The 17,517-nt window shown below is 42.9% G+C and overlaps 1 protein-coding gene across 1 annotated transcript in view; it reads right to left on the bottom strand.

Moving 5' to 3' along the window:
• The window catches only part of atm (ATM serine/threonine kinase), a 74,526-nt gene that overhangs the window by 13,535 nt on the left and 43,474 nt on the right, over positions 1 to 17,517 (bottom strand). The window contains exons 44-49 of the mRNA XM_059514873.1: positions 17,235 to 17,354; positions 7,067 to 7,301; positions 3,367 to 3,537; positions 3,177 to 3,296; positions 516 to 733; positions 206 to 413 (exon numbers count right to left, since the gene is read on the bottom strand). Coding sequence (XP_059370856.1) covers positions 206 to 413; positions 516 to 733; positions 3,177 to 3,296; positions 3,367 to 3,537; positions 7,067 to 7,301; positions 17,235 to 17,354 — 1,072 coding nt within the window. The remainder of the gene's footprint in view (positions 1 to 205; positions 414 to 515; positions 734 to 3,176; positions 3,297 to 3,366; positions 3,538 to 7,066; positions 7,302 to 17,234; positions 17,355 to 17,517) is intronic.

The following is a 17,517-nucleotide window of genomic DNA, read 5'->3' as shown; positions in this document are numbered from 1 at the left end:
CTCCATATTCTCTAATATGAGTCACAAAAGCCTGATAAATCAAATAAGATACTCAAAATAAGCACATGTGCATTTTTCTTTAACAATAAATTAAAATTTTCTGATTATCATTTCATATGTCAGGCTTTACAGGGTTAAGAAGTAACAAAATAGTAAGAAACTACAACACAATTACTTTTTTAGTACATGGCAGATGCTGTTATACCTTCATCATATCATTTACAGCTTTGACATCAGCATTCTCCAGCCAGAGGGAGGCCAGTCTGAAGACCCAGGTGTCATGTTCCTCTCCCAGCTCCAGGCACTGAATGTAGTTCTCCACAGCTTTGAGGAGGAAGCGGTTGCGGTCAGTCTGCAGGTTAGCCAGCGCCTTGACGTCCAGCTCTAGTTCCCTCTGAACTTTCACTGTGTATCTGCACATGAACAAAAGAAACATGTATTTTTCATCATATATTATGTATACATCATATTGTCTTCAGTAACCAGTGAGCAAAAGATTCCTAAGACATGCTGACCTGTTGTTGCTGACCTTCCTCTCCCGCATTAGGTCAACTTCCTCTTTGGCCTTTTCCAGAAGAGCTTGCTTGTTCTCAAACTCCGATGACTTCATGTAGTTTTCGATGCTTTGATACTGTGCATCAGAGAACCGGGCAAGCGAAAAGAAAGCCTGGGTCTTCTGGCTCTGAAGTTTAGCATTTGAATCGCCACAGTGGTCCTCAATGACCTTCACAGCCTGTCCAACAACAAAAGACCATTAACCCAAACACGAAGACCATGCCTCGTTGATATAGGGCTGCATTTTTCATTATAAAAATTTTAATTCCTGAAATTGTATAAAAATCCAGGTTTGCTGTGTTTGTTTGTAGGACTGCTTAATTTGACCAAAATTGTTAGATTATATATTAATATGGATATCAATTGTTTTTGTTGTACTTATTATTAAATAAAATATAAAATACATATCTATTAATATTATTAATAATTATTATATTAAATTGAAATGAAAAAAATAAGAAATATTACAAAATTAATGATGGTTTTTATTTACACACACACACACACACACACACACATATATATGCAGTCGTGGCCAAAAGTTTTGAGAATTACATAAATATTAGTTTTCAAAAAGTTTGCTGCTAAACTGCTTTTAGATCTTTGTTTCAGTTGTTTCTGTGATGTACTGAAATATAATTACAAGCACTTCATACGTTTCAAAGGCTTTTATCGACAATTACATGACATTTATGCAAAGAGTCAGTATTTGCAGTGTTGGCCCTTCTTTTTCAGGACCTCTGCAATTCGACTGGGCATGCTCTCAATCAACTTCTGGGCCAAATCCTGACTGATAGCAACCCATTACTTCATAATCACTTCTTGGAGTTTGTCCAAAATTTCACCCAAAATTTTAATTCTGGTCCCCGAGCCACTTAGTTATCACTTTTGCCTTATGGCACGGTGCTCCATCGTGCTGGAAAATGTTCGGCTTCACCAAACTGTTGTTGGATTGTTGGAAGAAGTTGCTGTTGGAGGGTGTTTTGGTACCATTATTCATGGCTGTGTTTTTGGGCAGAATTGTGAGTGAGCCCACTCCCTTGGATGAGAAGCAACCCCACACATGAATGGTGTCAGGATGCTTTACTGTTGGCATGACACAGGACTGATGGTAGCGCTCACCTTTTCTTCTCTGGACAAGCCTTTTTCCAGATGCCCCAAACAATCGGAAAGGGGCTTCATCTGAGAATATGACTTTGCCCCAGTCCTCAGCAGTCCATTCACTATACTTTCTGCAGAAGATCAATCTGTCCCTGATGTTTTTTTTTTGGCGAGAAGTGGCTTCTTTGCTGCCCTTCTTGACACCAGGCCATCTTCCAAAAGTCTTGGCCTCACTGTGCGTGCAGATGCGCTCACACCGGCCTGCTGCCATTCCTGAGCAAGCTCTGCACTGGTGGCACTCCGATCCCGCAGCTGAATCCTCTTTTGGAGACGATCCTGGCGCTTGCTGGACTTTCTTGGACGCCCTGAAGCCTTCTTTTCAAGAATTGAACCTCTTTCCTTGAAGTTCTTGATGATCCTATAAATTGTTGATTTAGGTGCAATCTAAGTAGCCACAATATCCTTGCCTGTGAAGCCATTTTTATGCAACGCAATGATGGCTGCACGCGTTTCTTTGCAGGTCACCACGGTTAACAATGGAAGAACAATGATTTCAACCATCACCCTCCTTTTAACATGTCAAGTCTGCCATTCTAACCCAATCAGCCTGACATAATGATCTCCAGCCTTGTGCTCGTCAACATTCTCACCTGAGTTAACAAGACGATTACTGAAATGATCTCAGCAGGTCCTTTAATGACAGCAATGAAATGCAGTGGAAAGGTTTTTTGGGATTAAGTTAATTTTCATGGCAAAGAAGGACTATGCAATTCATCTGATCACTGTTCATAACATTCTGGAGTATATGCAAATTGCTATTATAAAAACTTAAGCAGCAACTTTTCCAATTTCCAATATTTATGTAATTCTCAAAACTTTTGGCCACGACTGTATATATAAAAATCGCATGGGTCAGAATTTTTATGCCAAAAGTCATTAAAGATATTTAGTAAATTTCTTACCATAAATATATAAAAACGTAAAATTTTATTAGTATTATGCATTGCTAAGAACTTTGTTTGGACAACTTTAAAAGCGATTTCTCAAATTTTTTTTGTACCCTCAGATTCCAGATTATCAAATAGTTTTATCTCAGCAAAATATTGTCCTATTCTAAAAAACCGTACATCAAAGGAAAGCTTATTTATTCAGCTCATGTATAAATCTCAATTTCAAAAAAAAATTACCTTATGACTAGTTTTGTGTTCAAGGGTCACATACAACTTAATAGGGGTCCCTTAAATGTTCACTTTTGTTGATAAATAAATCACAGCTTTTTGGATTATTATACTTATATTATATATATTCTATATATTATAGATATTCAACATATTAGCCATATCAACCAATTGTAGAGCAGCCCTATTTTGATATTTGCCACTGTACAGAATTATGATGATATTCATGCAGAAAAGGCTTTATAACATGATAATTGCAATGACATTAAATAGGGAAACTTCAGAAATAAAGACTAATTATACGTCAATTAAATCCTTTTATTTCCTTGTATAATGCCTTACCCTCTCCAAATATTTCTCCAGTATGACAGCAGGGCTCTCCAGACAGGATTCAGCCAGCCAGCTTCCACACAGTCTCAAGCACTCTGAATACACTGGCACCACAGCAGGGTTCACACACACCTGCTCACATGAAGAGTTGTTCAGCAGATACGCACCTGTGAAATGCTACCTTAACTAAACTTCCACTCACCAGATCCTCTAGTTCATGGATCATCTGTTTGAGCAGCCCCAGAGCCAGCCCGTGCTCCTTCTTCACCCAGAACACCTGTGCCTCCTCCAGCTGCCAGGCCCATGAGCTGCTGCTGCCACCAACACCTACCAGACGCTGCCGCTTCATGTGGAAAACTGCTCGCTCTGCCAGCTAGAAGAATGTATGCGGAAAATAAACAAGTCAGTCAAACATAAATAATGATTGACTTACGATGTTTCTCTTTGCCCATGTACTAGTATTTATGTGAAGCATTTGTATAGTTTGTATTCTTTTTAGCTTATGTATAGGTAAACATTTATATATAGTATATTTATAGTCAAGATCTGTCAGTAAGTTCTGTTTTACTTCATTGTTGTATGTCTGTATTGAGACATGACATTTCGTTCCACTGTATGTTCACACATGTAGCAGAATGACAATAAAGCTCAACTTGACTTGAAATAGCAAAAAGGGGGTTTTATTTCATGACATATTCCACAAAAACCTCTTTTAAGCTAAGCAAGTTTGTTAGGTCTTAAAGCAGTCATGAAATGGAAAATAAGAATGTCCTTGATATTTACACCTATACGAGGTTATTCTAAAATAAAAACATACTGCAAGTTTTATACCTTCAACCTAACTCCGCAGTTTTGTTTTCCAGCTTTATGAAATGCAGGATTTGAAATCGCCCCATTTGTGGCATCACAATGGCATAATTAAAGGGATAATTCACCCAAAAATGGAAATTGTCATCATTTACACACCCTCTACTTGTTCCAAACCTGTAAGAGTTTCTTTCTTCTGCTGAACACAAGAGGATATTTTGAAGAATGTGTGTATTCAAACAGTTTATGGCAGCCATTGACTACCATAGTATTTGTTTTTTCAAACTACTGTCATACATCCCAGACTAAGTATTATCATACATTCCAGACTAAGTATCATATTGATCACAAGTGCAGTATGGAATACCTCAAGGCTCAATACTAGGGCCGCTACTCTTCACGCTTTATATGCTACCCTTGAGAGATATCATCAGGAAACATAGTGTTAGCTTTCACTGTTATGCTGATGATACTCAACTGTATATTTCTTCGCGGCCCGGTGAAACACATGAATTTGAAAAACTAATGGAATGCATAGTCGATATAAAAAAACTGTATGACGAGTAATTTCTTACTGCTAAATTCTGAAAAAACAGAGGTGTTAATTATAGGACCTAAAAATTCTGCATGTAATAACTTAGAACACTGTCTAAGACTTGATGGTTGCTCTGTCAATTCTTCGTCATCTGTTAGGAACCTAGGTGTGCTATTTGATCTCAATCTTTCCTTAGAAAGCCACTTTTCTAGCATTTGTAAAACTGCATTTTTCCATCTCAAAAATATATCTAAATTACGGCCCATGCTCTCAATGTCAAATGCAGAAATGTTAATCCATGCATTTATGAACTCAAGGTTAGATTATTGTAATGCTTTATTGGGTGGTTGTTCTGCACGCTTAGTAAACAAACTACAGCTAGTCCAAAATGCAGCAGCAAGAGTTCTTACTTGAACCAGGAAGTATGACCATATTAGCCTGGTCCTGTCAACACTGCACTGGCTCCCTATCAAACATCGTATAGATTTTAAAATATTGCTTATTACTTATAAAGCCCTGAATGGTTTAGCACCTCAGTATTTGAATGAGCTCCTTTTACATTATAATCCTCTACGTCCGCTACGTTCTCAAATCTCAGGCAATTTGACAATACCTAGAATATCAAAATCAACTGCGGGCGGCAGATCCTTTTCCTATTTAACATTGTTCGGGTGGCAGACACATTCTTGCAGTTTAAATCTAGATTAAAGACCCATCTTTTTAAACTTGCTTACACATAACATACTAATATGCTTTTAATATCCAAATCCGTTAAAGGATTTTTAGGGTGCATTAATTAGGTAAACCGGAAACCGGGAACACTTTCCATAACACCCAATGTACTTGCTACATCATTAGAGGAATGGCATCTACGCTAATATTAGTCTGTTTCTCTCTTATTCCGAGGTCACCGTGGCCACCAGATCCAGTCTGTATCCAGATCAGAAGGTCACTGCAGTCACCCAGATCCAGTACGTATCCAGACCAGATGGTGCATCAGCACCTAGAAAGGACCTCTACATCCCTGAAAGACAACGGAGACCAGGACAACTAGAGCCCCAGATACAGATCCCCTGTAAAGAACTTGTCTCAGATGACCACCAGGACAAGACCACAGGAAACAGATGACAGTATTTAAACTGAACAGAGATGACATCACTGAATTCAATGATGAACTGCCTTTATCATTTTGCATTATTGACACACTGTTTTACTAATGAATGTTGTTCAGTTGCTTTGACGCAATGTATTTTGTTTAAAGCGCTATATAAATAAAGGTGACTTGACTTGACTAAGTCGATGGTTACAATCAGCTGTATGGTTACCAAAATTCTCCCAAAATTCTTCTTTTGGATTCAACAGCTGAAAGAAATGTAAACAGGTTTGGAATGACTCGAGGATGAGAAACCGATGATCGAATTTTCATTTTTGGACGAGCTATCATGTGCAGAAGTGGGTACTTGTAAATTATACTTTTAAGAGTAGATTTAAAGGCGGGGAGTTTTACATTAACTCGAGTACATTTCAAACGAAATCCCTTTACTCTTTGATACAATTCATTTACTTAATTATAATGCAATGCATAGTTCATTCCAAGCATGTGGTCTCTTTTTTCTGGGGCAGTGATGCCCCATTTGTGAATGAATCACTCTTTTGAACTGACTCCGTTTGCAAAACAGTCTGAATTGGTTCACAGATCAGTTTGAATGATTTGTTCAGTTCCCTGTATGCACTGAATCGTCTGAAGCAGTTCCTCACTCGTAATGGAAAATTTAAGAATAAGAATATAAGAACTTTGAATGAAGTAGCCAGGAACCTACAGTCAACTGAAACCAATTCTGCAAATGCATCCTATTGTTAACCCATCAAGGGAGATCTTAATTAGTTGAACACCAGCGTGTGATGTCTGTGAATGATTTCACGGGTATGTATTTGATTTTATTTTATACAGATAATACCATTTACAACCAAACCAATTATAACGATAAAAGTAGATCTGTCAGTGTGCATTGATTTGTTGTTTATGTTCACTCTTTCTTCTCCATGCCAGTCGCTCCCTTAGATGCATTTGAGCACAAAACTCTGCAGATGTATTTTTGATATTGTCTAATAATCCAAACCTAGCTGTATACACTATACACACAAAGGAAATGGCATGCAATTTATATTATGGCTACAGATGATATATTGGTATGGATGGTTTGGTTAATTTTAAACTGACTCTGGTTCAAGCATATATGACTCTTATTACAGTGGCAATGGCCAGCTCAAACATTTTTTGAAAGAGGTAATGCCCTTAAAATAAAGTGTTTGTGACAGAGTTTAAATCTTTTTTACGAAAACTCAAAACAAAATGCTTTGCTAACTGCCTAATATAAAGATCTAAATAGGTGAAGAAAAAAAAACATTCTGGTTGTCAAACTTCGTGGAACATGTTCAAATGTTAAATGAACAACATCAATGACAAATGTTCATAGTAAAGAAAATTCATCATGCTAAAAGCCAAAAACTTACATAAGCAAACAAGACATAAAAGACACGCATGCAAACATAGAGAGACCTGTGTGTTGCCAGCAGAACGAGCCAGCTTGCACAGCTCCATCAGGTGGGAGGAATAGGCAGAAATCAGGCAGTTCTTCTGGTCTGGATCTGTCTCTGAAGAAATCAATGTTTCCTGTATCGAGGAGCGCAGGGCTAAGATGGGCTCGACCAGGCTGAAATCACTGTCAGTTAAGAGATCTGAGTGCTGTTGCCACTTCCTGTACACTTCATTAAGGCTGGTGTCAGTTACAGGCCTGTCAAGAACAGAAACATAATATTAATGTAGTGACCAGCTGTGAATAATGACCTTAATCGTGACCAGCTGTGAATAATGTGTGTAACACGTTGATAGAATTGACCCGGAGGTAATATAGCCTCAGTTGATGATGTCATCGGCGCGTGCTTGCAACACGGGGCTATAAATAGATAATCCACAGGTGCATCAACATTTACATTTACATTTAATCATTTAGCAGACGCTTTTATCCAAAGCGACTTACAAATGAGAACAATAGAAGCAGTCAGGTCAACAAGAGAACAACAACAGTATACAAGTGCCATGACAAGTCTCAGTTAGTCTAGTATAGAACGCAAAGGTAGGTTTTTTTTTTTTTTTTTTAATTAAAAGACAAGAAAAGGAAAAGTGCCAGTGTTAGTTGGTTAAGTGCAGGCGAAAAAGATGAGTCTTTAGCTGTTTCTTGAAAATGAGTAAAGACTCAGCTGTACGAATTGAGATTGGGAGGTCATTCCACCAGCTGGGCACAGTCCAGGAAAAGGTCCGTGAGAGTGATTTTGAACTTCTTTGGGATGGTACCACAAGGCGTCGATCACTTGCAGATCGCAAACTTCTGGAGGGCACATAAGATTTAACCAATGAGTTTAGGTAAGTTGGTGCCGTGCCAGTGGTCGTCTTGTAGGCTAGCATCAGTACCTTGAATTTGATGCGAGCAGCTACTGGTAGCCAGTGTAACCTGATGAGGAGAGGAGTAACGTGAGCTTTTTTTGGCTCATTGAAGACAACCCTCGCTGCTGCATTCTGGATCAATTGCAGAGGCTTGACAGTACGTGCAGGAAGGCCCGCCAGGAGAGCATTACAATAGTCCAGTCTGGAGAGAACAAGAGCTTGGACAAGAAGTTGGGTTGCTTGCTCTGACAGGAAGGGTCTAATCTTCCTAATGTTGTATAAAGCAAACCTGCAGGACCGGGTAGTTGTAGCAATGTGGTCTGTGAAGCTTAACTGATGATCCATCACAACTCCTAGGTTTCTAGCTGTCCTCGAAGGAGTAATGGTTGATGAGCCCAGCTGTATAGAGAAGTTGTGATGAAGCAATGGGTTAGCTGGAATCACCAGGAGTTCTGTCTTCGTAAGGTTAAGCTGAAGGTGATGGTCATTCATCCAGCTAGAGATGTCACTCAGACAGGATGAAATGCGAGCAGCTACCGTCGGGTCATCTGGTTGGAATGAGAGGTAGAGTTGGGTGTCATCAGCGTAGCAGTGATAAGAAAAGCCATGCTTCTGAATGACAGATCCTAATGATGTCATGTAGATTGAGAAAAGAAGTGGTCCAAGTACTGAGCCTTGAGGAACCCCAGTAGCAAGGTGGTGTGACTTTGAAACATCACCCCTCCAAGACACACTGAAGGATCTGTCAGAGAGGTAGGACTTAACCCACAGGAGTGCTGTTCCAGAGATGCCCATCTTTCTGAGGGTGGACAGGAGAATCTGGTGATTAACAGTGTCAAAAGCAGCAGAAAGGTCCAGTAAGATGAGTACCGAGGATTTTGAAGCTGCTCTTGCTAGTCGCAGGGCTTCAGTAACCGAGAGCAGAGCAGTCTCAGTTGATTGGCCACTTTTGAAGCCAGATTGGTTGCCGTCCAGGAGGTTGTTCTGTAGAAGGAACATAGAAAACTGGTTGAACACAGCTCGCTCAAGTGTCTTTGCAATGAATGGTAGGGATACCGGTCTGTAGTTTAAGAAGAGCTGGATTTAGAGATGGTTTCTTGAGCAGTGGGCTTACCCGAGCCTGCTTGAATGCTGAGGGAAATGTTCTAGAGTGAAGAGAGGAGTTGATAACGTGAGTAAGCGAAGGTATGACTGAAGAAGAGATTGCTTGAAGGAGGTGAGTGGGGATCGGATCAAGTGGACAAGTAGTAGGATGATTGGACAGGAGAAGTTTGGAGACGTCCATCTCTGAGAGTGGGGAGAAGGAGGAGAAAGAGTGTGCGTCGGTCATTGTGAAGTTGTCCTCAGTCTGCGGTGTGGAGAATTGGGCGCTGATGGATCTTGTCTTATTTGTGAAGAAAACTGCAAAGTCGTCCGCTGTAAGAGTCGATGGAGGAGGTGGTGGCGGCGGATTAAGAAGAGAAGAGAAAGTCTTGAAGAGTGTCCGAGCATCACAACAGCTGTTAATTTTGTTGTGGTAGTAGGATGTTTTAGCCGTGAAGACATTTGCAGAGAAGGAAGAGAGGAGAGACTGATACACTGAGGTCTGTAGAGTTTCTTGATTTCTGCCATTTCCTCTCTGCAGCCCTGAGTTTAGAGCGATGCTCACGGAGAACCTCAGACAGCCAGGGGGCAGATGGGGCAGTGCGTGCTGGTCTAGACAACAGTGGGCAAAAGTTGTCCAAGCAAGATGTTAAAGTGGAGCAAAGAGTGTCCGTAGCGCTGTTCGTGTCCAGAGCAGAGAACTGAGGGAGTGCAGGAAGCGAGGAAGAAACCACAGAAGATAGGCGAGATGGAGAGAGTGAGCTTAGGTTCCGTCGAAAGGTGACCTGCGTTGGAGTGAGAGGCACTCCAGGAGTAAGTGCTAGGTTAGCAGTAATGAGGAAGTGGTCTGAGGTGTGCAGTGGAGCAACTGAAGAATTGTCCACAGAGCAACAGCGCGTGTAGATGAGGTCCAGTTGGTTGCCTGATTTGTGAGTCGCTGTAGTAGACAGTAGCTTGAGATCAAATGAGGAGAGCAGAGTTTTGAAGTCAGCAGCCTGGGGTTTATCTAGCTGGATGTTGAAGTCACCAAGCAGTACCAGAGGAGTACCATCTTCAGGAAAGTTTGATAGCAGCACATCCAACTCCTCCAAGAAGTTTCCCAATTGACCTGGGGGACGATAAATGACCACAAAGTGGATTTTAACAGGGTGGGTTACAGTAATGGCATGTGATTCAAATGAACCAGTACCTGTAGGTGATGGCTGAAGATCAAATTTCCATTCTTTTGATATAAGGAGACCCGTCCCTCCACCCCTCCCAGTGGTACGAGGAGTGTGGGAACAAGTGAAATTAGTGGAGAGGGCTGCAGGGGTGGCAGTATCTTCAGGTTTGATCCAAGTCTCTGTCACTGCCATGAGGTTGAGACCGTAATGAGTAGCAAGAGAAGAAATGAAGTCTGCTTTGTTAACTGCAGACGGGCAGTTCCAGAGACCAACTGGAATAGAGAGCGTAGTAGTAGAGGTCAGAGGGACAGGCCGTAGGTTTGTCAGACAGGCCTTCCTGCGACGTCCATAGCGTGCTCTCCGAGTGTTAGTAGTGATAGTAGAGATCTGAAAGCACATAGTGACTACAAGTGTAAGATATTTGAGAACAAGGTATACAAAAAGTAACGAAAGAGGAGAAAAGCAATACTCAAGTGCCCTGTCGGTGTCCTTGCTCGGTGGAGTCGCGTAGGTAGAGTCGATTGTCTTTACACTCGTCCGTCTTCACACAAGGAGGGCTCACACGAGGGCTGCCGCGACCGCTGCCGCGGTGAAACTTAGCGCTTTTGTATTAGCCTGATTACCTGTGATTGAAGTCAGCTGGCCACGCCTCACTATTTAGCAGATTGAAACCAGGCAGTCCCGCGATAGGCAAACACAAAACCAAGCGCCACTTTCAGCACGTATTAACCAGGGTAAGACACACACAATTTAAACCAAAAACTTTCCTAGCAATGACGATCACACACTAGTCTGATGAGAAAACCAGGCAAAACACTCACAAGCTGCTGTCCTTCTCTGTAGCTCGACTGTTTCTTCTGACAAGTGCTTTCTAAACAGCTAATTAAGTACTTTCACTGGCTTTGGCCACGCCTCACTATTTAGCAGATCGAAACCAGGCAGTCCCGCGATAGGCAAACGCAAAACCAAGCGCCACTTTCAGCACGTATTAACCAGGGTAAGACACACAATTTAAACCAAAAACTTTCCTAGCAATGACGATCACACACTAGTCTGATGAGAAAACAAGGCAAAACACTCACAAGCTGCTGTCCTTCTCTGTAGCTCGACTGTTTCTTCTGACAAGTGCTTTCTAAACAGCTAATTAAGTACTTTCACTGGCTTTGGCCACGCCTCACTATTTAGCAGATCGAAACCAGGCAGTCCCGCGATAGGCAAACGCAAAACCAAGCGCCACTTTCAGCACGTATTAACCAGGGTAAGACACACAATTTAAACCAAAAACTTTCCTAGCAATGACGATCACACACTAGTCTGATGAGAAAACAAGGCAAAACACTCACAAGCTGCTGTCCTTCTCTGTAGCTCGACTGTTTCTTCTGGTCATCTGCATCAACAGGTCTTTTGTCTGCAGATCATTCTGTGCATGTGTGCGTCAGGAAAAAATTTTTTCGTACAGTTCTTTGTTTGGATGAGCCAACGAAACGGTTAGTGTTGTGTTCCTCCATGCTCCCTTCCTATGTCCGAGTTGGATACACATGATTACTGTTTTGTTTGTTTGGGGGAAAAGCACGCGGTTCTGGCTTTAGAGACAGGCAAGTGCGAGCATTGTGAACTGTTCTCAGTGAAGATGCTTCGCTCTCATCTGAACTATTTCCAGACCGCACCCACTTTTTCATCGAGGGGCTCTCGTGGGGATCTGCGTGGCGAGCGAGCAACGTGCCCGTCCCTTTCGCTTGCTGAGTCACCCGATCCACGCATCCCTTCTCCTGATCTCGAAGCGCGCTCCGGTGCTTCTTCAGTTTACGAGGAGGATGATATATCTCTTGGGTCTTCGGACCACGAGCAGCCCGCCTCCAAGCGTTCCTCTTGCGAGAAAAAATGTGTCAAGAAGCTGCTCGAGGTGGTTACTCACGCGGTGGACAGGTTGCAGCTTGACTGGCCACGCGAACAAGAGACTCCCAAAAGTAGTAAGCTAGATTCTGTCCGGTGGTAGGGGAGAGAGACCACAACAGCAGTCTCTTCCCTTTTTCGAGGACCTCCATGATGAGCTGTCAAGGTCATGGAGCAAACCATATACTTCTTGCATCTTTGTGCCCTCGACGTTGACTTTTTCAACTATCGTGGATGCAAAGTCGCGGGGGTATTCGGAGATGCCTCGGGTTGAAGAGACGCTTGCGAGCTATCTTTCGCCCGGATCGACATCCTCGATAAAGAAACCTACTCTGTACTCTCCCCATTAACCTTTGTAGAGTAACATCGTCACTAGTGGGTAAAGGTTATCAAGCTGCAGGTCAAGCTGGTGCTGCGCTGCACACTATGGCAGTGTTACAAGCATACCAGGCTGACCTGTTGAAGGACTTGAGTGTGGGCAGTACAATCGACGAGGAATCGTTCGCTGAGCTTCGTCGAGCCACAGATTTGTCTCTCCGTGTGACCAAGCAAATGGCCCGTGCCATCAGCCGTTCTATGTCAGCTTTAGTCAGCACGGAGAGGCATCTGTGGCTTAATTTGACGGGGATTAAAGAGAAAGATCGTTTGTTTCTTTTAGACTCTCCTATCTCTCCATCTGGCCTATTTGGTGATTCGGTTTATATGTTTGTCAACAGGTTTAAGGAAGTAAAAAAACATGAAGCAGCATTCGTTCAGTTCCTTCTTCGCAGCACTCAAGGGGAGGGGCCATCAGCCACCCAGCCTCGCCCTGGTCCTTCAAAAGCCAGGGAGGTTAAAAAGCAGAGCGTGGCGGACCGTGCTCCCCCTCGTAGGGATTGGGGACAGGTTCGCTGTGTTCAGCAACCTCCCAAGCCAGACCTCAGGACTATCATTAACAAGGAGAGAAAGTCCTGATGGTCTGGCACCCGATCTGGTGGGGGTAGTCCCTCACGGGATGGGGCGTGCTCGAGAGCTTTCCGCCCCACCCCGTTACTCTCACAAAACCCCTCCATCCCCGCCACCTCTCGAGCTTCGGGGGACAGTGGTTTCCAGCGAGATATTAGATGTTCCAGTGTTTCCTGCCGTCATTCAGGACATGGAACTTCTAAAATCCCCTCAAAAGGAAGTGTTAAAATTGGTACCAATCTCAGAGAGCCTGGCAGCGTGGAAACTTCTGCCAGGCATTTCTGTGTGGGTAATAAGCACAGTACACATAGGATACAGGATCCAATTTATTTGTCGTACTCCACGTTTCAACGTCGTGGTCTCCACTTCCGTGAAACAGGAGCTGATGAAGGTACTGTCACAAGAGCTACTCTTCTGAGCAAAGAGGCCATAGAACATGTTCCTCTTCCAAGGAGAGTCGGCTATTACAGCAGATACTTCCTGGTTCCCAAAAAGGGTGGGGGAGTGCGTCCAATCTTAGATCTTCGAGGCTTAAACCATACAAAGCACTCAAGTTCAAGATGTTAACCATCAAGACGGTCGTGTCGCAAATCCGACATCATGATTGGTCCATCACGATTGATCTAAAGGACGCATATTTTCACATATAAATTTTGGCACAACACAGGAAATTCCTGAGGTTCGCTTTCGGGGCGAAGCGTACCAATTTCGGGTTCTTCCATTCGGCCTAGCCTTATCACCCCGCATGTACACAAAATGCATGGATGCAGCGCTGGCTCCATTATGACTCCAGTGCATTCGCATTTTGAATTACATCGACGATTGGTTAATACTAGCACAATCACAAGAGATGGCGCTACAACACAGAGACATCAGATGGTCTTAGATAGCCATCCAGCTCAAGGGGAATGGGAGGGTCATCAGCTCAATTGGCACATCAATTGCCTCGACCTGATGGCCGTATTTCTGGTTCTGAAATATTTTCTCCATCAACTGAGGGGCTGTCATTTCCTAGTACGGGTGGACAACACAGCAACAATCTCATATATAAATCACCAGGGGGGTCTGCGCTCACGCAACCTGAACAGAATAGTGAGGCAGATTTTTCTTTGGGCCCAGGACAAGTTCCTGTCACTCAGGGCAGTTTACATTCCAGGGCATTTGAATGTGGGAGCAGATTTACTGTCCAGACAGACACTACAGATGAGGCAATGGAAACTCCACCCAGAAGTAGTGCAACAGATTTGGAGAAAATCCAAATGGGTCTGCATGCGATGGCACAAAATGCGCCTGTATGCGTTTCCTCCAGTTTCTCTGCTCCTGGGAGGTCTAGCCAGAGTTCGCCAACAAGGGTCTTGCCACGTTGATAGTGCCACGTTGGCCGAACAGAGTGTGGTTCTCGGAGATAATATCTCTCCTCAATGGCTCGCCATGGGCAATTCCGGAGTGGAGGGACCTTCTGTCTCAGGCAGAGGGCACGATATTCCATCACAGGCCCGACCTGTGGAATCTTCATGTTTGGCCCCTGATGGGTACCAATTGAGAAACCCAGGGCTTTCGCCGGATGTTATTGATACCATTCTTAGTGCTAGGGCTTCCTCCACCAGACAGAGTTATGGGGTGTTTTTGAAAGGTGGTGTGTTGTACACAATGTAGATCCAGTCAACTGCCAGATTGCTTCAGTTCTGGACTTTATGTGGCCGCTGTTTCGGCTTTCCACGCCTTGATTGACGGGATGCCACTCGGGAGACACCCTCTGCTCTCTCGCTTCCTTCATGGGGCCAGACGACTGAGGCCTACAGTAAAAACCAAGATGCCTTCTTGGGACTTAGCTATAGTTCTCGAGGGTCTTGTTGAAACCCCATTTGAACCTTTAGAATCAGCGTCTGATAAACTTCTGACTCTAAAAATGTTTTTTCCCATGGCAATAACATCTTTAAAGAGAATTGGGGATATGCAGGCTCTATCTCACCATCATGCTTAGACTTTGCCCCGGTAATGGTGAAAGTGATTTTGTATCCTCATCCTGATTACCTGCCTAAGGTTCCGTTTTCGGCTGTACATCCGGTCATTTTAGAGGCCTTCTGCCCTCTGCCGTTCACAACGCCGGAGCAGGAGAAAGCTTATAGACTGTGTCCAGTCCATGCTCTTCAGACTTCCATCCACCGCACTAGCCAGTGGCATAAATCAGAGCAACTGTTCGTCTGTGTTATGGTGGTGGTAACAGAGGAGCAGCTGCCACAAAGCAGTCATGTCTCATTGGGTCAGGGATGTTATTGCTCTTGCTTATGAGGTGTGTGGTCAACCTTTGCCTATAGGTCTTAGGACTCACTCCACCAGGGGGGTCGCCTCCTCTAGTGCTTTAGCAAGGGGTGCCCCCTTACAACAGGTTTGTGATGCGGCAGGTTGGTCTTCTCCGCACACATTCATAAGATTTTATAGTTTAGATGCTCATGCTACTCCGGGCTCTCATGTCCTTGAGTCAACATCACAAGCTAATGTCTGAGGCCTTCTTGTGGTTTTGTGAGCACACCTGCACAACCGTAGAGGTCCAGACATTTTCAAGCACGGCGATGTGGGTATTCTCATTCCCAATGCGCTGAACAGCGCAGCATTGACTGTAGCTTTCGAAAGTGAAAGTTCCCAGTTACTTAACTGTAACCTTGTTCCCTGAGAAAGTGGAACGAGATGCTGTGCTGCGTTGCCGTGCTGAAGATGTCCCAGGACTGCTCTTCAGACAAAATATCCTGTTGATGCACCTGTGGCTTATCTATTTATAGCCCCATGTTGCGGGCGCACCCCGATGACGTTATCAACCGAGGCTATATTACCTCCGGGTCAATTCTATCGACGTGTTACACACATTATTTACAGCTGGTCACGATTAAGGCGTTTGCCAATGCACAAACAGACGCTAATTTGTTTTGCACCAATGCAAATGGCTCCATCTTAACTTACTGTCCTACTGACTGAGCCCCAATCAAACAGATCACTCAAATTTCCAAATCAGAGACTTTTGCCGATTCCCAAGTCAAGGATAAAATGTTGGGGTGACTGTGCTTCTTCTGTAGCTGCCCCCAGACTTTGGAGATATTTGCCCATCTCGATTAGACTGGCATCATCTTTGTCTGTTTTTAAATCTAACTTTTCTGTTTGATAAAGCATTTAATACTTGAAGCATTTTCTATTGTATATTACCGTTTTTATTATGTTGAAGCACTTTTTCTTTTATGGTAGTCTTTTCCAATTTTAATTATTTCTGTCTTATTGTTTAATTCTAGCTGTTTGTGGTTTTAGTTATTGTAAAGCACATTGGTTTTTAATCGTGCTATATAAATAAATTGTCATTGTCAAATATTTAATAAGTGACTATCAGTGAGAATGATGCTGCTTGTACCCTGTATAGTGTAGTTACAATTTTTACAAGCAGGGGCAATTATAACCAGCGAAGAATTGGCCCTGACTTAATACAGAAACAAGCCCAACAAAGATTGTACTTCCTTCGCCAGCTGAGGAAGTTTAACCTGCCACAGGAGCTGCTGAAACAGTTCTACTCAGCCATCGAGTCTGTCCTGTGTACTTTAATAACTGTCTGGTTTGGTTCAGCTACAAAATAAGACATCAGAAGACTACAGAGAATGGTTCGAACTGTTGAAAGGATTATTGGTGCTCCCCTGCCCACCCAGAACTGTATATATCCAGAGTGAGGAAAAGGGCTCAGAAAATCACTCTGGATCCCTCACATCCAAGTTACCCCCTTTTTGAACTTTTGCCATCTGGCTGGTGCTTCAGAGCCTCAAATACCAGGACAGTCAGGCACAAAAACAGTTTCTTCCCCCAGGCAATCTACCTCATGAACAGTTACATTTTCCCCACTTACGCAATAAAAATGTGCAATATCCTTATATTTATTTGTTAACCCTCCATCCTAGTACATCATCCCTGCATCTTACCCAATCCTATTCCATTACCTTCCATTACTTTTTGTCTGTGTGTTGTTGTTTCTTTGTACTGGAAGCTTATGTCACTAAAAACAAATTCCTTGTATGTGCAAGCATACTTGGCAATAAAGCTCTTTCTGATTCTGAATTATTAACAATAACACTTTTAAATTCTTAAATTTCTTGAGTTTTTTATTTGGTAATTAGGAAATAGAGCTTTTGCTTCTATGAATTTAAACTTAAAATGTGGAATCTGACCTGGAGAAAAGCTCCTCGACACTCTGAAGTTCACTAATTCTCTGCAGGTTACAGAGAGCAGGATAGAGCGAAGACACAGCCTCCAGACTACCACGACACAGCTCCTCGACCTCATGACCTCTGACAAAACACAAACACATACAAATCAGATAGAGGACCATCTACATCTGTAAATGTAACTTATGGCTGTTCACACCATGAACTATAACTATTAAGATAACTATTAGCATCCATCCCAAAACACACAATAACATTCTTTTTAAAAGTGTGCGTCAATTAAGTT

Source organism: Carassius carassius, chromosome 28 (assembly GCF_963082965.1).
Source record: "Carassius carassius chromosome 28, fCarCar2.1, whole genome shotgun sequence".
Classification (NCBI taxonomy): Eukaryota; Metazoa; Chordata; class Actinopteri; order Cypriniformes; family Cyprinidae; genus Carassius; species Carassius carassius.
Note: the sequence above shows the minus strand (reverse complement) of the source record. Positions and strands in the feature narration are given on the sequence as shown.